The sequence below is a fragment of the Astyanax mexicanus genome, chromosome 24 (genome assembly GCF_023375975.1).
Source record: "Astyanax mexicanus isolate ESR-SI-001 chromosome 24, AstMex3_surface, whole genome shotgun sequence".
NCBI classification, from domain to species: domain Eukaryota; kingdom Metazoa; phylum Chordata; class Actinopteri; order Characiformes; family Acestrorhamphidae; genus Astyanax; species Astyanax mexicanus.
This window is the reverse complement of record NC_064431.1, coordinates 21,234,546-21,250,766: the sequence shown is the minus strand read 5'-3', so window position 1 is coordinate 21,250,766 and position 16,221 is coordinate 21,234,546. Positions and strand designations below refer to the sequence as shown.

At 40.4% G+C, this 16,221-nt stretch overlaps 1 protein-coding gene across 3 annotated transcripts in view; it reads right to left on the bottom strand.

The window, feature by feature from the left end:
* srgap2 (SLIT-ROBO Rho GTPase activating protein 2) overlaps positions 1-16,221 on the bottom strand; it is a 151,462-nt gene that overhangs the window by 83,049 nt on the left and 52,192 nt on the right. Inside the window, exon 1 of one of the 3 annotated variants that reach the window (XM_049471448.1) lies at positions 4,512-4,631. The exons of the other annotated variants lie outside the window; for them this stretch is intronic. Within the exon in view, the coding sequence (XP_049327405.1) occupies positions 4,512-4,557 (46 nt within the window). The 5' untranslated portion in view covers positions 4,558-4,631. Of the gene's footprint in view, positions 1-4,511; positions 4,632-16,221 lie in introns of those variants that run through there. 3 annotated transcript variants of the gene reach the window in all.

The following is a 16,221-nucleotide window of genomic DNA, read 5'->3' as shown; positions in this document are numbered from 1 at the left end:
TACAAAAATCCCTGGCTAAAAGTATCACGATCCGGCACGTTCACATTATCATCATCCTATTGACAACAGTCTGGATTCCAGGCAGTTGCCAGAAGACTGGACGCGGTACATTTAGTATATACTTGAATGACATGAACATAATTGGACAAACTAGTCTTAATGTTGGGGTAATGTAGGCTAATTTGGTAAGCAAATTGTAATCCAATCTATGGACAGAATCTTAATAAATGTTCCTGACTACTTCCTGGTGTCGACCATTGTGTTTCCTTGTGTTAGCCGAGGCTATTACAAGAAAAATCTGCATTTAAAGTATTTTATATACCTTTTTAGTACACAAAACTGCCAAAAAGAAACTTTCAAAGTATTAGTATCTGCATTATAACATCTGCATTATAACACTATTATACTATCAATTTATCAGTAGAAAAATATGATCTTAAAAAGACAACACTTGAACTTCTTTAAGTTATTTTTATACAATATATCAGCCAAAAATCCAAAGTTATCATGACTTACTAAGATAAAAAAATAGGACATCCAAAACCTGTTAGCCGAAACGGGAAGCTACTCTCATGTTGCAACTTCTCAAGACAACATGTCCAAATCAAAGTTATCATCAAAAGAAGTGCTAAAATACTGTCACAACCACAACTCTACACTATTTGAAAAAGGTTCTTCAAATGGATCATTAAGTGATTCCATAAAATCCAAATTTTAAGACTTTCAGGTTTAAAAAAAAAAAAAAACTTGGTTCCTCAATGGTATTGATAAAAAATAATACATACTGTAAATAAATACATAGTAAATACACTGTCTTGTACAATTAAAAAGATTGAATGTGCTTTTATTAGACATACCGGCCAAGCAAACTCCCGCCGCTCTCAGCAACGCTCGCGGCAAACACACAAAGGCGTCAATCAGGTCACAACAATGTTCAGAATGAAACCATGCTCACCGTCTCATTAACATTTCAACACCTGACTCACGACCCACCCAGGAATGTAACGGCAAACCTCAGCATTCAGCAACAAAAAAGCCATGTTAACAAATCTAACATCCAACTTATGAGACACTGTAAACTACTGTACATTTAATACACACTGATTCTGTACATTTTACACACTAACTATGGTACATACAGTAAATACAAACTACTGTACATACTGCACACACTGATATAATCCAGTGTACATCTAGAGTACCGCACAAAGCTGTTATTGTTCCTGCTCCGGTTTTCAGACCCACAGTAATAAGCTCAATGTGCTGAACTGCAGTTCTTGAAATCTACTGTCTTTTATACTGCCAAGAATTCTGCGTCATACAGTAATAAATCTAGCATGAACTGTGATTCAGTTACATTAGTTCATCTTATTATAGAAGACACAGAATAAGAACCTGGTTAATTACACAACTTTACCAAACTGCAAAAAAAATCCTTGCATCTATGTTTTTCTCTTTTGACATAATATGAATCAGTTTCTATTTAAATTGTGTCTAAAGACACTGTTGTTATCCACTATGCCACGCCATGCCACACATCACACCAGAGAGACAATAACCACAATCAACTGTAACATTAGCACCAGTGAACTGTAAAATTAAAAACACTACCATCTACAGCAACGCTTGTCAAAGAGTGGAATCTTTTTATTAAGCAGCAAATGAACAGTCAGTTCTTGAAGTTGAGTGTTGAAAGAGGAATAATCTGCAACAGATGTAAAAACCTGAAAGAAACCAAACTGTAATATTCTAAACGACTGGGTCAGAACATCTTCAAAACATCAAGCAGCCTGAGGCAGAGCAAGGTAGGGTGAGGCAGAGCAAGGTAGGGTGAGGTGAGGGAGATAAAGCAAGGCAAAGTGAGAGAGTGAGGTAGTGTGAGGCAGAGGAAGATAGAGCAAGAAAGAGTGATGTAGACTAAGTTTGAGTGAGCCAGAGAAAAGTAGAGCCAGGTTTAATAAGGCAGAGCGAAGTAACGTGAGGCAGCGGGAGGTAGAGAAAGGTAGTGTGAGGTAGAGCAAGGTAGAGGAAAGCAAAGTGAGATAGCATGAATCAGTGTAAGACAGAGAAATAAAAGAGAAAGAAAGAGCAAGGTAGAGTAAGTTAGAGTGATTAGATAGAGTAAAGCAGAGTGAGGCAAAGTGAGGTAGAGTGAGGCAGAGAAAGAAAGAGCAAGGCAGAGCGAGGTAGAGTAAGTTAGAGTGAGGCAGAGTGAGGTAGAGCAAGGTAGTGTGAGGTACAGCGAGGTAGATTAAGTCAAAATGAGATAAAATGAGTAGTGCGAGGCAGAGAAAGAAAGAGCAAGGCAGAGCGAGGTAGAGTAAGTAAGAGTGAGGCAGAGTAAAGTAAAGCAAGGTTAAATTAGGTAGAGTAAAGTACATTGAGGCAGAGTGAGGTAGAGCAAGGTAGTGTGAGGTAGAGTGAGGTAGATGAAGACAAAGTGAGATAGAGTGAGGTAGTTTGAGGCAGAGGAAGACAAAGTTAGACAGCGTGAGGTAGTGCAAGGCAGAGAAAGAAAAAACAAGGAAGAGTGAGGCAGAGTAAGTTAAGAGTGAGGTTAAATTAGATAGAGTAAAGTAGATCGAGTCAGAGTGAGGTAGTGTGAGGTAGAGTGAGGTAGATGAAGACAAAGTGAGTTAGAATGAGGTAGTGCGAGGCAGAGAAAGATAAAGCCAGATAGAGTAAGTTAAAATGAGGCAGATTGAGGTGGAGCCAGGTTAAATTAGGTAGAGTTAGATACAGTGAGGCAGATGAAGGTAGAGTGAAGCAGAGTGAGGTAGAGCGAGGTAGAGGAAACTAATGAGAGGCATAGCAAGGTAGAGGAAAGTAGAATGACTGTACCTCGGATGATTACATCTGTTTTGTTTGCATAAGGGGGACCTACTTAATGTTATGGCTGGTTGGTGATATAAAACTCTGACACAGAGACAGTAATGGAGTGTTAATCCTTGTGGCTTCCTCCTGAGACTTTTAAGAGAAGTTTAACCTTGCTTATCACATTTCATTCATCTCTCTCTCTTTCTCTCTCTCTCTCTCTGCACTTCTCTCTTACACTCACAGAGCACTCAGCCATGGCCCCAAATTAATTTACTCCACTCAATACAGGCGGTCAATTGTAATATTAAATTATACTGTTTGCATAAGCTCTGGGGAGAGCGCTCAGCTTGCCCTGCACGCTAAAAGATCCATTACAGTTCTATAAAGACCGGATACGGCACCACACCGTAATCCCACTACTCCATAAAACTACACGCCAGACACTGTAAGCACTGTAAATCCTGTACCGCAGATACGAGAACCGGGAACAGGCTCTATATAAACACACTATATTTCTATACACATACCAAGTCTGTGGACACTACTTGTACCCATTGCTGACACAGATTTGCAAATGCACACACTACTTGTCTTGTCCCTGTAGGAGACAAGTGTTGCCAATAGAATAGAACTCTCTGGAACAGAACAAACTTTAACCCACTGGCACCATGTCTAACGCCATGCTCTCTGGAATAATGGTTCTTAGCCTTTACTTCTGTTGCTCTTTATATTGTGTGCAAAGGCACTGTTATCCCCTACACCAAACCATCCAGAGAGGCAATACAGTAATCAGCCATAACATTAGCACCATTAGCATCATCTGGAGCAACGCTTTATATTATGCAGCAAGTGAACAAACAACTCTTGAAATAGAGTGTTGAAGAAGAAAACATCTGCAGCAGATGTAAGAATCTGACAGGAAAAATACTGATATTTTACACGACTGGTCAGTACATTGAGATAGATTGAGGTAGTGCGAGGCTAAAGAAGACAGAGCATGGTAGAGGAAGGAAAAGTGAAGCACAGTGAGGTAGAGTGCCGTAGATGCCTCATCTGAAATGGTATGATTTGTGGAATTGGGAAAGTTTCAGCTCTTTTGCAGAATGCAATTAATCAAATTAATCAAATACTTTTGGCAATATAGAGTATCTAACTACGTATCTAAGCAATACACAAACAGGTATTTATTGAAAAAATAAAACTACAGACAACAGACTATTGTTTGACTCTGAGTGGTTCTTGACTGACTGTTGTTAAAGATGGTGAAATATGGTCAACATGTGCTCCTTTAGTTACAACGTTTCTATGACCTACGTGTTAATACTCAAAACCAAAAATTCATGCTCATTTAGCAACATTTATGATGCATTGTTCTACCAAGTCCTAAACAAGGCCAAAAACATTCTAAATGGAATCAATGCTGGTTCCTCTACAGTATTTCTCAAAGAACCATCTGAAGCCCCTTCTTATTTTTGAACGTGTACTGCATTACACCTTCTGAAAAGCCCAGTGAAGCTCCAAATTAACATATATCGCTGCACAAAGCAAGCATGCAGACGTAAGGCTTCACAGTGTAATGTTAAAACCGGTAAAACAGCTGTTGGAACTCCAGCGCAATAAAAACAAGGCAAAACAAGGCCCCTAGCCTCTACAGGTTAGCGTAGTGCATTAAAACTATACCTAATTCACTGTACCTTTGCATTTCCTGTTGTACAGAAACCTGATAACTTTGGTCTCCATGATCCTCCTGCTGTCCCAGGCCCGGCCCGGAGCAGAGTGGTTTAGAGGGGCGCGTGCCAGCCAGTCCCGCAGCTCTGCCCGCCAGCCCTGTCTGCTCTATTGTGATTTAAGCTGAGAGAGCAATTCCACTATGACACTAAAGAGAAGTGGGATTTCCACCGTCTCTCTCTCTCTCTCTCTCTTGTCCTCTCGCTCTTGCATGCGCATGCTCTCACAACACAACAACAAAAATAACCCGAGCCGGGTCCACTTGACACTTCCTCCAGCGCGGGTCGGACAGGGTTTTCCCGCAGCACGCGGTGGCGGCGGAATCGTGACGCATCCTCCGAGCGATGATATTATTAAAGGGCGAGCTGCTCTAAAAAAACACAGCAGTGCAGTAAACTCTCAGCTCCTCTCAGATAATGACTGGTCTGGCCTGCTGGCTGGCACGCTCTGTCAACATGTGTTGATACCGCTGTCATGTATAATTTGCTGCTCACTGTATAATTTACCACGATAGGAAGTGAGTCAATGTCTCATCACTACGCCCCGAGTGAGAGAGAGAGACTCGCGAGAGGTCTTTCAGTAGCACCATGCACCCTGCAGTCCTGCAATCTCATACCTGTCAAGTCTCCCGTTTTGGCCGGGAAACTACCGTATTTTACTCCTCTTTCCCGCCGTCCTCCCGTATTAGTATTTTCCCGTAAATTTCCCGTATTTTATTACAATAAAAAAATATATATTATTGAGGATACAGGGCACTGACCGCTCTGTGTCTCTTAACCAATCGTGGAGCCGGTTCAAGGAGAAAGCCCCGCCTTTCAGGAGAAACAGCCAATCAGCTTGCAAGGAGGGTCAGTGTGGGGAAGCCCCGCCCTCCTCGCTGTGAGTTCAGGCAGCTAGTTGGAGCTGCTGATGTTAAAACATACATGCAGCGATTTTTCTAAAAGAAAGGTAACGGTAGTCTAATCATGGAAACTGTGATGAGATTTTTCTGATAGCTGCTTAAAAATACTCCGAAATAAAACACACAGATTAAACCTCTTAAAATAAAAAAATTACAGCTTGTGACTCAGTTTAACTAGAAATGTGGAGAGGACCGACATTAACTGAACTGATCAGGGGTGGAGTGATCAAAAGGAAGAAGTATTAATTAAAATTTATTGTGTAGGCCCCTTAGGACTAATTTTTACTGATGAAACATATCTGGTCCATGTCCTTTTAGTAAAAGCTCATAATACCATTTTTAGGTCACCAACAGTCATTTTGCAGAATTTGTGCACTCTTTGTTCAATTTTAAATCCATTAAATAAATAAAAAATATATCATATAAAAGAGTGCATTTATTACAAAAAAGACATGAAATCTTAAATAAAAAAAGATATAGAAAAGGGTTTTTAATTTGGCTGTATTAAAAGAATGGCATATGTAGGAATGTCCACAACATGTTCAGATTCTGATAATCTAATTGTAGTGTGTAAGTGGTTCACATGTGGTTATTTTAGATTTTTTGTAAACCTGTTTTAAAATGTAAGGGATACTGAACCTTCGTTGGGCTGGTGGGACGGCTTTAAGCGGACAGAGGAAAATATCCCTTATTTTGAAATCTAAAACTTGACAGGTATGCAATCTCTACTAGTGCATCTCCAAAAAAATGCGAAAGTCATATATTATATAGATGTATTACACACATAATGAACTATTCTGAATGTTTTTCTTTTATTGTTGATGATTATTACTTACAGCTTATGAAAATCCAAAAATCAGTGTCTCAGTGAAAATTTGAATATTATATAAGACCAATTGGTACTTTTAACAGTGTGGGCAGTGTGCCAAGTCCTGCTGAAAAATGAAATCTGCATCTCTATAAAAGTTGTCAGCAGAGGGAAGCATAAAGTGCTATAAGATCTTCCAGGAAAACACTGCACTGACTTTGGACTTGACATAAAACACAGTGGACCAACACCAGCAGATGACATGTCTCTCCAAACCAAACCATCACTGATCATCAGTAAATTTTGCATTTCATTTGTAAATCAAGAAAGCAGAGTCTGGAGGAAGATTGGAGAGACACACAGTCCAAGCTGCTTGAGGTCTAGTGTGAAGTTTCCACAATCAGTGATGGTTTGGAGAGGCATGTCATCTGCTGGTGTTGGTCCACTGTGTTACATCAAGTCTAAACATATTTAAAATGAAGCACTAAGATATCCTTCATCATTGATATGTGCTATCACTTCAAAAATTGGTCAGAAAACATTAGAAATGTGAAATGTGCTGATATGTAGTGAGTAAATATGTAATCTGTTATGTTTAGGCACTTTGGGTGACCAAGCAAAGTTTGAATTAAGCAAGTGAGCAAGCAGTCCTTAATCCTTCCATGTTGTGTTGTGCTGTCCCCAGAACGTTTTGTAGCACATTACAGTTACAAATTAAGAATTAATTGACACTGAGGATTGGAATCAACACTGTCAATTATGCCGAATAATCGTTGAAGCTGAACTTACACAGAATCTTTACGGATGCAGCAGGTTTCTTCTAAAGCCGACTAAAGACCTGTTACTAATGCTTATTCTCAACAAGCAGAGCTTAAAGCAAGACTGGAATGCTGGTATAAACATGCTATGGCACGACCACAGTCGCAAAACAGCCAAACTCACATTTTCCATAGGCATCGAGGTCTCGTAAAATGCCCCAAACGTCTGAGAAACCCTGTGATGAAAGCTCTTTGGCCAAGCAGCTATTCTCAGGCCACCAGCTTCAGAGAAATGAGTGTCATGGGGGAAAAGACGGAGTTGCGAAATCCTTGAAAAGCTAAAAATATTACAGAACGAAAACCTCTGTTTTGGAGGTCTCTTGAGAAAGTCCTGAGACTATATGTACAGTGAACCTTAAAAGAACAGCAGCTTTTACTGCAGCCTATAAATTATACATGCCAGATAAGGGTTTAGAAAGGACAGTATAAGAACAGTATAATAAACAGATAATATTGAGAATAAAATCAGATACGTGTCTATTTGTTTGTAGATACCCTTTCTATGAATTAATGTATTCAGATAATATATATATATATATATATATATATATATATATATATATATAAAGCCCCCAAAGCATTGAGCTGTGGAGCAGTAGAAAAACAATGTTCTCTGGAAAAATAGTTTTGGGACAAGCTAGAGAGTTGGGTAGGCAACCCTTTGTGTTTCTTCTCTGGTTTAGAACATAAGATGCTAGGCTAGAAGATACTATGTTGCTTACAAACACTTAGGCCAGGATGGATGAAGGTGTTGTTAAGACATTAGATCCAATGGACAAACCCTTTCCCTCCACTGGCTATAAAAAGTCTCATGTTCCCAGCTGAGAAAGCCAGAGTAGGAGTGCATTTGCTTCCGGGATCTGAAGGCTGAAACCTTTGCCCATTCCGTTGTTTCCCAATGTTTGTTTGCAATATTAGCCTAGCGTCTCCCACTCTTAGCTAAAGAAGCACATGTCTTGGCTGGTTGATTGCATCTTAAGAAAGAGATAAATTGTGTAAACTGAAATATTTCTTTAAAGCACTAATTTCTAAAAAGTGTGTCACAAGAAACAGATGATTGCAGACATCCCATCTCTCCAATGACTACAGTGATTCTCCCGCTTATTGATAGCACCCCCCATGATTATCATAAATCATATACAATCTCCTGGAAATCACAAGTAGAAATTCACTTTTGCGGTAGAATTTAGTTGCAGTTACATTATTTTTGCTACTTTTCTTATTTTGTTGAACTGATTTTGTATAAAATAATAATAGTCTTGGTAAGTTACTGTTTACAAAATACATATTTGTGGATTTTTTTGTTTCTACTGAAAATGTTTGTACTAAATAGAAGTTTATTCATAATTTTATTGAAGCAGTATATTCTTATAATTATAATATTGCCAAGAACATTGTTAACGCAATGTTCAAAATATTAGTAATGTAATACTATTTCAGGGCCATACTACCCACCCTGTTTTTGTGCTTACTAGACGTATAAGTGTGCTCTGTGGGTGGGATTTATTGTTCATTCTGATTGGTCTGTTTTTGTGCTTACTAAACCCATCAGTGTGCTCTGTCTTTGGGATTTACAGTACATTCTAATTGGTCTGTCTTGCAGACAGTATTGCAATATATTGCAATATATCGAATCGTAACCCCTGTATTGTGATATGTATCATATCTTCAAGTTCTTGCCAATACACAGCCTTAGTAAGAGTGAAGTTCTGTAGCTCCTTGGTAGTTTTCGCAGGGTGTGATGTCTAAACAATACTATGTTTCCCATCATTCAAAGCCCCTCCCCTGTACCCTCGAGTGTGCACTTGCTGATCAGGCCTTCCTGAATGATCTCATTACAGCCCAGCTGTGGGCGCATCACTGCCACGCAGATGTTGCTCTTTCATGTGGCGAGAGAGGATGGTTTGAGGAACACCACAGCAGCTCAGATAGGGTCTTCATTAGGAAGTGGAAGTGGAACAAAGGATGCCCCTCACTGGTACCTGCTGTTTCTCAGGCAGCAATCAAACCCGCCTCCCGCTACGATCTGTGTTCACATGGAATTACACGCCCATCTATTATTGATTACAGAGCTTTACGCTTACAGACCAGCACAATGAGCACGGCGGCTGGAAGTCTGCAGTGTAGGGATTACAATAACTAATACTAGCAAAGACTAGAATATATAATGTTTAATGCATAGAGCGTATATCATAGACACTAATACTGATCAGTCACCCAGAGACTGTAAAAAAGATGGACGCCGTGTCGCCATTCTCATTCATTCAATGAAAATGAAGCCAAAATCTTCTGCCATGTTGGCGATCCTGAAACCCGAGTCTGCGCAGTAGAGACCAGAGGAGGGAGAATTACTGTGGAGAGCAGCCTACTCATTTAAATAACCCCGCCCCTGAGGGCTGCCTCCACAGAGCTCACACAGTCTATGGGTACACCCATACTGTCATTGGTCCCACCCCAGCTGGGTGTAACCCAGCCCTTTTACAATAACCACACATTTTTGAATAGAGCTGAATAACGTTTTAAAAAACTAATTCTGTGGGGATATAGAATTTGACAATATAAGCAGAGGTTACACTAGCTGTTGCATTTAAATAATGGAGTTAGAATTACAGTATATTGTAAAAAAACGTGATTGAATGTTGTCTGTTTTGCCATTGAAACCTATGGGGATGGGTGGGGTTACACAGCTTTCTGCAACTGAGTAGCAGGGGGCGCCCGACCTGTGGTGGCTTCACTTTTGAGAGACGACGCTCTGTCCAGCTATACAGCTATACTGTCCAGTCTATGGTTTCACCCATTAAGCTGCTACTCAGCTGTATATCTTCCATCACTAGTGATGCCACAACACAAGGCGAGTGAAAACTAGCACATGCCTCCTCCAACACATGTGAAGTCAGACTCCGGGTCTTTTTTTTTTTAGAATCAGTAGAATCACAGCGCACTTGGAAAACGGAAATCGCAGTGACTCGGTTCCGACACATCAGTGCTGATCGATACCATCCTAGGAGTGATGAGGGGAAAGAGTATACTAATTATAGCAACCAATACTAGGGTTGGACAATATTTTAGGACGATACTGTGATATATTGTATTGATTCATTCAACTTACACCAATAAATTCCTAAATCCTGGTAGTCCTATTTAGAAGCATATTATCTTCTTCTGTATCACATTGTCTTGCGATATATCGGGTATCACAGAATCACAGTATTATGATAATATCAGTATTGTGATAATATCAGATCGTGAGATGCCCTGTGATTCCCACTCCAAACAACTGATGCAGTCTTGTAAAACTTCCATCTTCTAAAAACCGCGATACTTCGATATACTGATATTTCCAAACACCTCTAATTTGCACAGGTAAATCCAGAACATCCAGAACAGATACAAATCCAGCCAATGTATTCCAATGTAATGCAGAAAATCTAAATCATTTTGGATTAAACAATACAGGGCACTCTTTATGCCCCATATTTAATCACTGATACAGCACCATATCATCCTAAAGGCAACAGTAGTGATCTTCAGAGTAACCCAACAGTGCAGCATCTCCAAAGCAAAGTCCATTCTGAGCCCCTACACCCCTCCTCACCCCAGCTGTCACTCCGCTCATTTCCCCGACAGCAGTCGGCCGGCTGTCCGAGGCGCAGGCCGCACCCAAAATCTGCCATGTCTCATTACGGTCCGCGGGCATGGGCTCCAGACTCTGGGCATGGTGCCAGAGCTTCAAGCGCATGCGGGAGATAGCCTTGACCAACATGGAGAGATAGCTAATGCCAGGCTAGCCAACCGCACTGCAAAAAGCTGAGCAAGGACTGAGGGAGGCGGAGTCAGAACGTCATGCTTTGGACCTGCACCTTCAGGGGAAAAGGAGCCCTAGGAGGTTTGACTTGTGTTGGACAATATTTCTTTTTTTTTTTATTCAAATATATTTCTTAATTTTGGTCAATATGATTTAATTTTAATATTAATATGAAGAAAATTAAGCCACAGAAAATTTACGAAGAGTGCCCACAACCCACAATGGATGTCTGCACCTACAAATAAAAATAAAAAAAAATGACAGTGACAGATGTTATAAATAATGTATACTGCACACATACACACAAACACAAGTCCAGCAGGGACATTGCTGGTACTTTAGTCACCTGCAGGTCTCATTAATGGGTGTCTACAGCAACATTCTCCAGCGAGACTGCTATCTGCTTTAGAAAATACCAAGTCACAAACATCAAAACCCACTCCGTCTGCTGGCTTTTGGGCTCGACTTCCAATCACAGTGGACCCAAAATAGACGCTACATATTTTATTAATAGAAAAGTAGTCAAAAGTCCACAAACACTTCACTACAAGTCAAAAACTATGTGTGAGAGCTAGACAGTGCTGGTGTGTGTTTCTACTACATTTATTATATTGATAACAGCAATATCATAGAATTGAAATCATTAATTTTGGCCATATTATCCAGTCTTCTGGGCTGGGTGTAGGGCTGCAACAACTATTTGGCATAATCAATGAAATAATGGATACAGATAGAGGATGGAAGGTAATGGTTCACCAAAAGTGACACTAAATATCAGAAAATCTCTTATTTAAACATCTTCTGGACATTTAAAGGGTATTTAAATCCCACATTCAAATGTTTCTATCATTTTGAAGTGACAAAGAAAGCTAGGAGCAGGAGCCGTACCAACATAAACTAATCAACTAATCGAAAAAGAAAAAAATCAGCAGCTTAGCAGCCTACCAAATTATCAACATTAGTTGCACCTACCTAGCTGGGTGTTTGTCAAATTTGGAGGGTAATCAAAACCAGTCTAGACTGTTAAGTGATGGTTTTAGTGCTTTGCAATTGGCCCATTTTACGGCTGTGTTCTGGTTATGCCAGATTGCCTTTTGAGGAACAAAATAACAGGGTCTGAAGTTTAATGCATGTCACATACATGTCTCAAATACTAATCATTTCACAGTAAATACTAGTAGTTTTCCACTGTAGAGCTCTATTTAGACAAGATTCATTTCACCTGGATAGGTGGTTTAATGTTTTGTCTTTACTACTAGAGTTAAAAAAAAAACCCTCTAGATCTCATGGTAAAGGCGTTTTCGTAGCTTTTCTAAAGTATGGTGGAGCTTGAAGAGGAATTTTGTTGTGGAGTTAACACAGTGGAGATACTGGACTTTCGAATCTGTGGCAAAAAACAACATTCCTCAAACTAATCCAGACGATGACCCAAAGGAATCCTGAAAAAAAATGCTGAAGATTATTTTTCAGATGCTGAAGACACACAGAGCTGCATGCATGTTGTGTTCTCTTGGCCAGATGTTCACCAGCGTGATTACATGACAGATCCAATCTTCTTTCAGTAAAGGAAAACAGGAGAACCTCGTGGATGAAGCTTTATGATTAGAAGGCATTCCGTCTTCCATCACAGGATGTTGAGAGTGCTCTCTAGGAATCAGAGCGAGCAGAAGGCAAGTCTTCCCAGATTTGGAACACATGATGGGAATGATTTACTGTTTTGCCTCTGGCCCTTTAAACCACCCTTGAGTTATTGAATGATTGCAGACGCAGCTACAAAGCTGCCCAGGCTGTAACAGTAGATATCATGGTGAGTTCAGAGCAGACGGGCTGGTGCATTCTGGTACATATAACGTTATTTGAAGAGGAGTACTGTTGCATTCGCCGTGTGGCGTAGTTGTTGACTCACAGCTGTGGCGACTAAAACCAGAGGGGAAGACATGAATCCTACAGCAATCCTATTGTGTCCTGAAATTTTATGTACTGTTTTACAAAGGCCCTAACAATAGTGAAATGGTGAGTATAAAAGAAGGCAGTGTGTGGTTGTTTTTCCCGAAGGTTGGTGGTGGTAGTGGAAGTGGTAGTGGGGGTATAGCCATGGTGTCCTAGCATGTGTTGCATTATGGGAGCAACCCTCCATTGATTTAAGAAAAGAGGATGCACAGGACAGTCCAGGCAGAAGAGAGTTCGCTTGGCTTGGAGACAGGATTGTTTACAAAGCTGATACAACTGATGTTCAGATAAGATAAGGCCAGGACAGCTAGCATTGGAGATAAATATGATATCACAGTACGCAGTTATGATACATGCTATACATTGTAATATTTCTATCTGCTATTGTCATAGGCTATTTTCTATGCTGGGTTTATTAAAGTAGGTACGATGCACTCATAGTATCGTACTTTTAAAATGGGACCAAAAACATTGAAAGAATGCTTAATTTTCTATTGCTTTCCTATCTAAATTCAATATTCCATATTCTCTTACTGCAATATCCAGTAACAACTGTGTAAATATTATATCATAATACCACTGGGAATCATTGGCCTCTTTTCCAATGCAGGATACAATGGTGGAGAGAATGGAAGGTAACTATTTCAGTGGTCTTTCACACAGACACAGTTCAGAATCATGTTATCCCTTATCCAGCTGGCACCCACTATCATATTTCACCTTGCCTTGCCATGAGCACACTGGCCAGTGTCCAGCCGTGTCACAAGATAACACCTCACAACTTTTACAGGTCTGGCCATTCCCAAAGCATCTCCCGAGATAACAGTTCATCATCAATTTCCATGCCCCTTTTGGCTTAGAGTGTGGTTCTATCCACCTTCTCAAAGTTACCGCACTAATCTAGGATTAGCTACTGCCTATTGCATTCCTAATGAATGTAATTACATGGATAAAGCAGACCAAATTCTGGATCAGCATCCTAAGACAGACAAGAATGATAAACAAGGCCCTAAAGTCATTGACTGAGCTTAAGGTTTGAACCTAATGAGAAAATGGAACAGCATTGATGGCTCGTTGCCATACTGTCCTGCCCCCATTGCCTCGGGTCCAGACTGCAATTTCATCCGCTGCTTAATACGACTTTTCAACAGGGTGGAATCTATTAATTCCAGACATGCCAAATCTAATCCTCCAACGAAAGGCTCGTTCTTCATCCAGGGAGAGGAGCAGAAAGGGAGAAGAAGCTGGAGGAGATACAGTTTCAACAGAGTTGTGGAGGGAAAACTATGGAGGGGAATGGAATGGTCAGGCTGCTTGCAGAGTTTCGTCACTCATGCATATCGATTTTTCTTTTCCTAGAAGGCGCTAGCTACAGGTTCCTACTCCAGTACGCTTTAGGAAACACAATCACTTGGCGAGCAATTCCAGTCATGGCAGTTTAAAAGCTTAGAAATCAGGGAGGTGGAAAATCGAGAGGGGGAAAAATCCCAGTCCTGACCATTCGTGTAAGCAGCAAATTTAAAAGCAGACTTGCGAAAAGTGACATTTAAAAAAATCCTGCCTTGTTTTTACATCCTTTCCACCTTCTTATTGATAGAGAAAGACTAAAGATGCTGAATATTTGGCATCCTGAGCATCTTGGAAAAAGCCCAGCAGAGGCCGGCTTCTCTGTCTAAATCCCTTGTTGCAAATTGTTTAAGGTCATTTTTTTCACCATTCCCTAAATTTTCAGAATGTTCAATTTTGTTTAGTTATAGACGAAATGTTTTTTTTGGGAAATCCTTAAAAAAGCCCTCAATTATGATCTCCAGATCCATTGTGGGGATCATATAGCTTGATCCAGATGGAGAAAGAGGAGGAGGTGGAGGTGGAAAGGGGGATGGGGGCGGTGTCGGGGGCAGGGGACGAGGTTGCAGGAAGAAAGTGACTCACTCTGCCAATGAGCATCAGAATGAAGAAGTGGAAAGCGACACGGTCCCATTACAGAGCAGCTGTCAGAGCAAAAGAACACTCTCGAAGAGGAACAAAAGAACAGGAAGCGTATGCATGCATGTGCATGCGCCCGTGCCATGAAGCTCAAAAATAAACCCGAGCTGACAGAACGTTAACAAAGCACTTACTTCCCAATTTCCATAATCAAGACTGTTACTGTGGAAACAGACATTCTTCCACAATACCCAAGACAGCAGGATAAGAGATCCTAACCAATCACATGGCTGGCTTGATTAATCATTATGGTATTAAAAATACTAATTGTGACACTGTTGGCGACCCACATTTCCTCAAACCCTCCCCCTAGACTTGTATAGTCTTTGATATACATCTTGTTTTAGAGACCTTGCTTTAGAAGACCACCTAGCGCAGTGTTTTTGAACGGGGTTGAGGAGATTTTATCCGTACACTGCCAGCATAAGACAAGTTTTTATCACCATGCAGTCAATACCTGCACCCACTCCACAAAGTTGAGGTTATTGTAGTACTAGTGACAGTCTGATCATAGTGTGGATATAGTCAGGATATATTAATGGAAAAGGAAGTAACGTGATAAGTGAAAGCAGTTACATTAACAAATGAACTAATCGCAACTCCACATGCAGCAACAGGAGCAAATAGCTTTCACAAAGCGAAGCGAATCCCAGACCTTTAGGAGGACCAGAGATTGGTACTATTTACCTCTACTAGGATCCAAAGCAACATAACTAAATTAAATGTACCAAACCTGCAGACTAAGCATTCCAGAGTAGTGTGAAAACCCCTTTCAGTGTTGCAGGGGGGGGGGGGGGGGGGGGTGTTAAAGCAGGGAACCAGCTACATTTGGTCTGGAGAGTTGGGGATGAGGCGGGTTGGTGTCCATTGAGCATCCTGACCTCATTAACAACCAGCTCTTAATTAATGCAATCAAATCTGTACAGCAATGCTCCAAAATCTTGTTCTAAAAGCTTTCCATTGACAAAACAGATGATCACTTCAACAACAGGATAAATATATTATTTATTCTACTTTGACTTTAAAAGAAACAATGAATGATAAGATGTCTCATATAGTGTAGGCTCTCAAGAAAATCGAATCATATAATTCTAATTTACATTCTCTATTTGAAAAGACTTTGGCCGTCGACCAAAAGGAGGATGGGCTCTCCCTTGGAGACTTAATTCCTCACAAAGTCCCATGCCTGAGGAAGCTTGAGGAAGCTTTTTCTGTCAAAAAACATGGATAAAGAACTCTATAAAAATGATTTGATGGTATTGATAACTGCCACCACTTTGAGCTATGGGTTAGGCCTTTTGTACATATGATTATAACAGCTTTTTACCAAGAAAAAGAGGAAGGAAGAACAGCCACAAAACAGATGTTAAAAACAAAAGGGAAGCTTATACACTTGAGCGAACCAAGG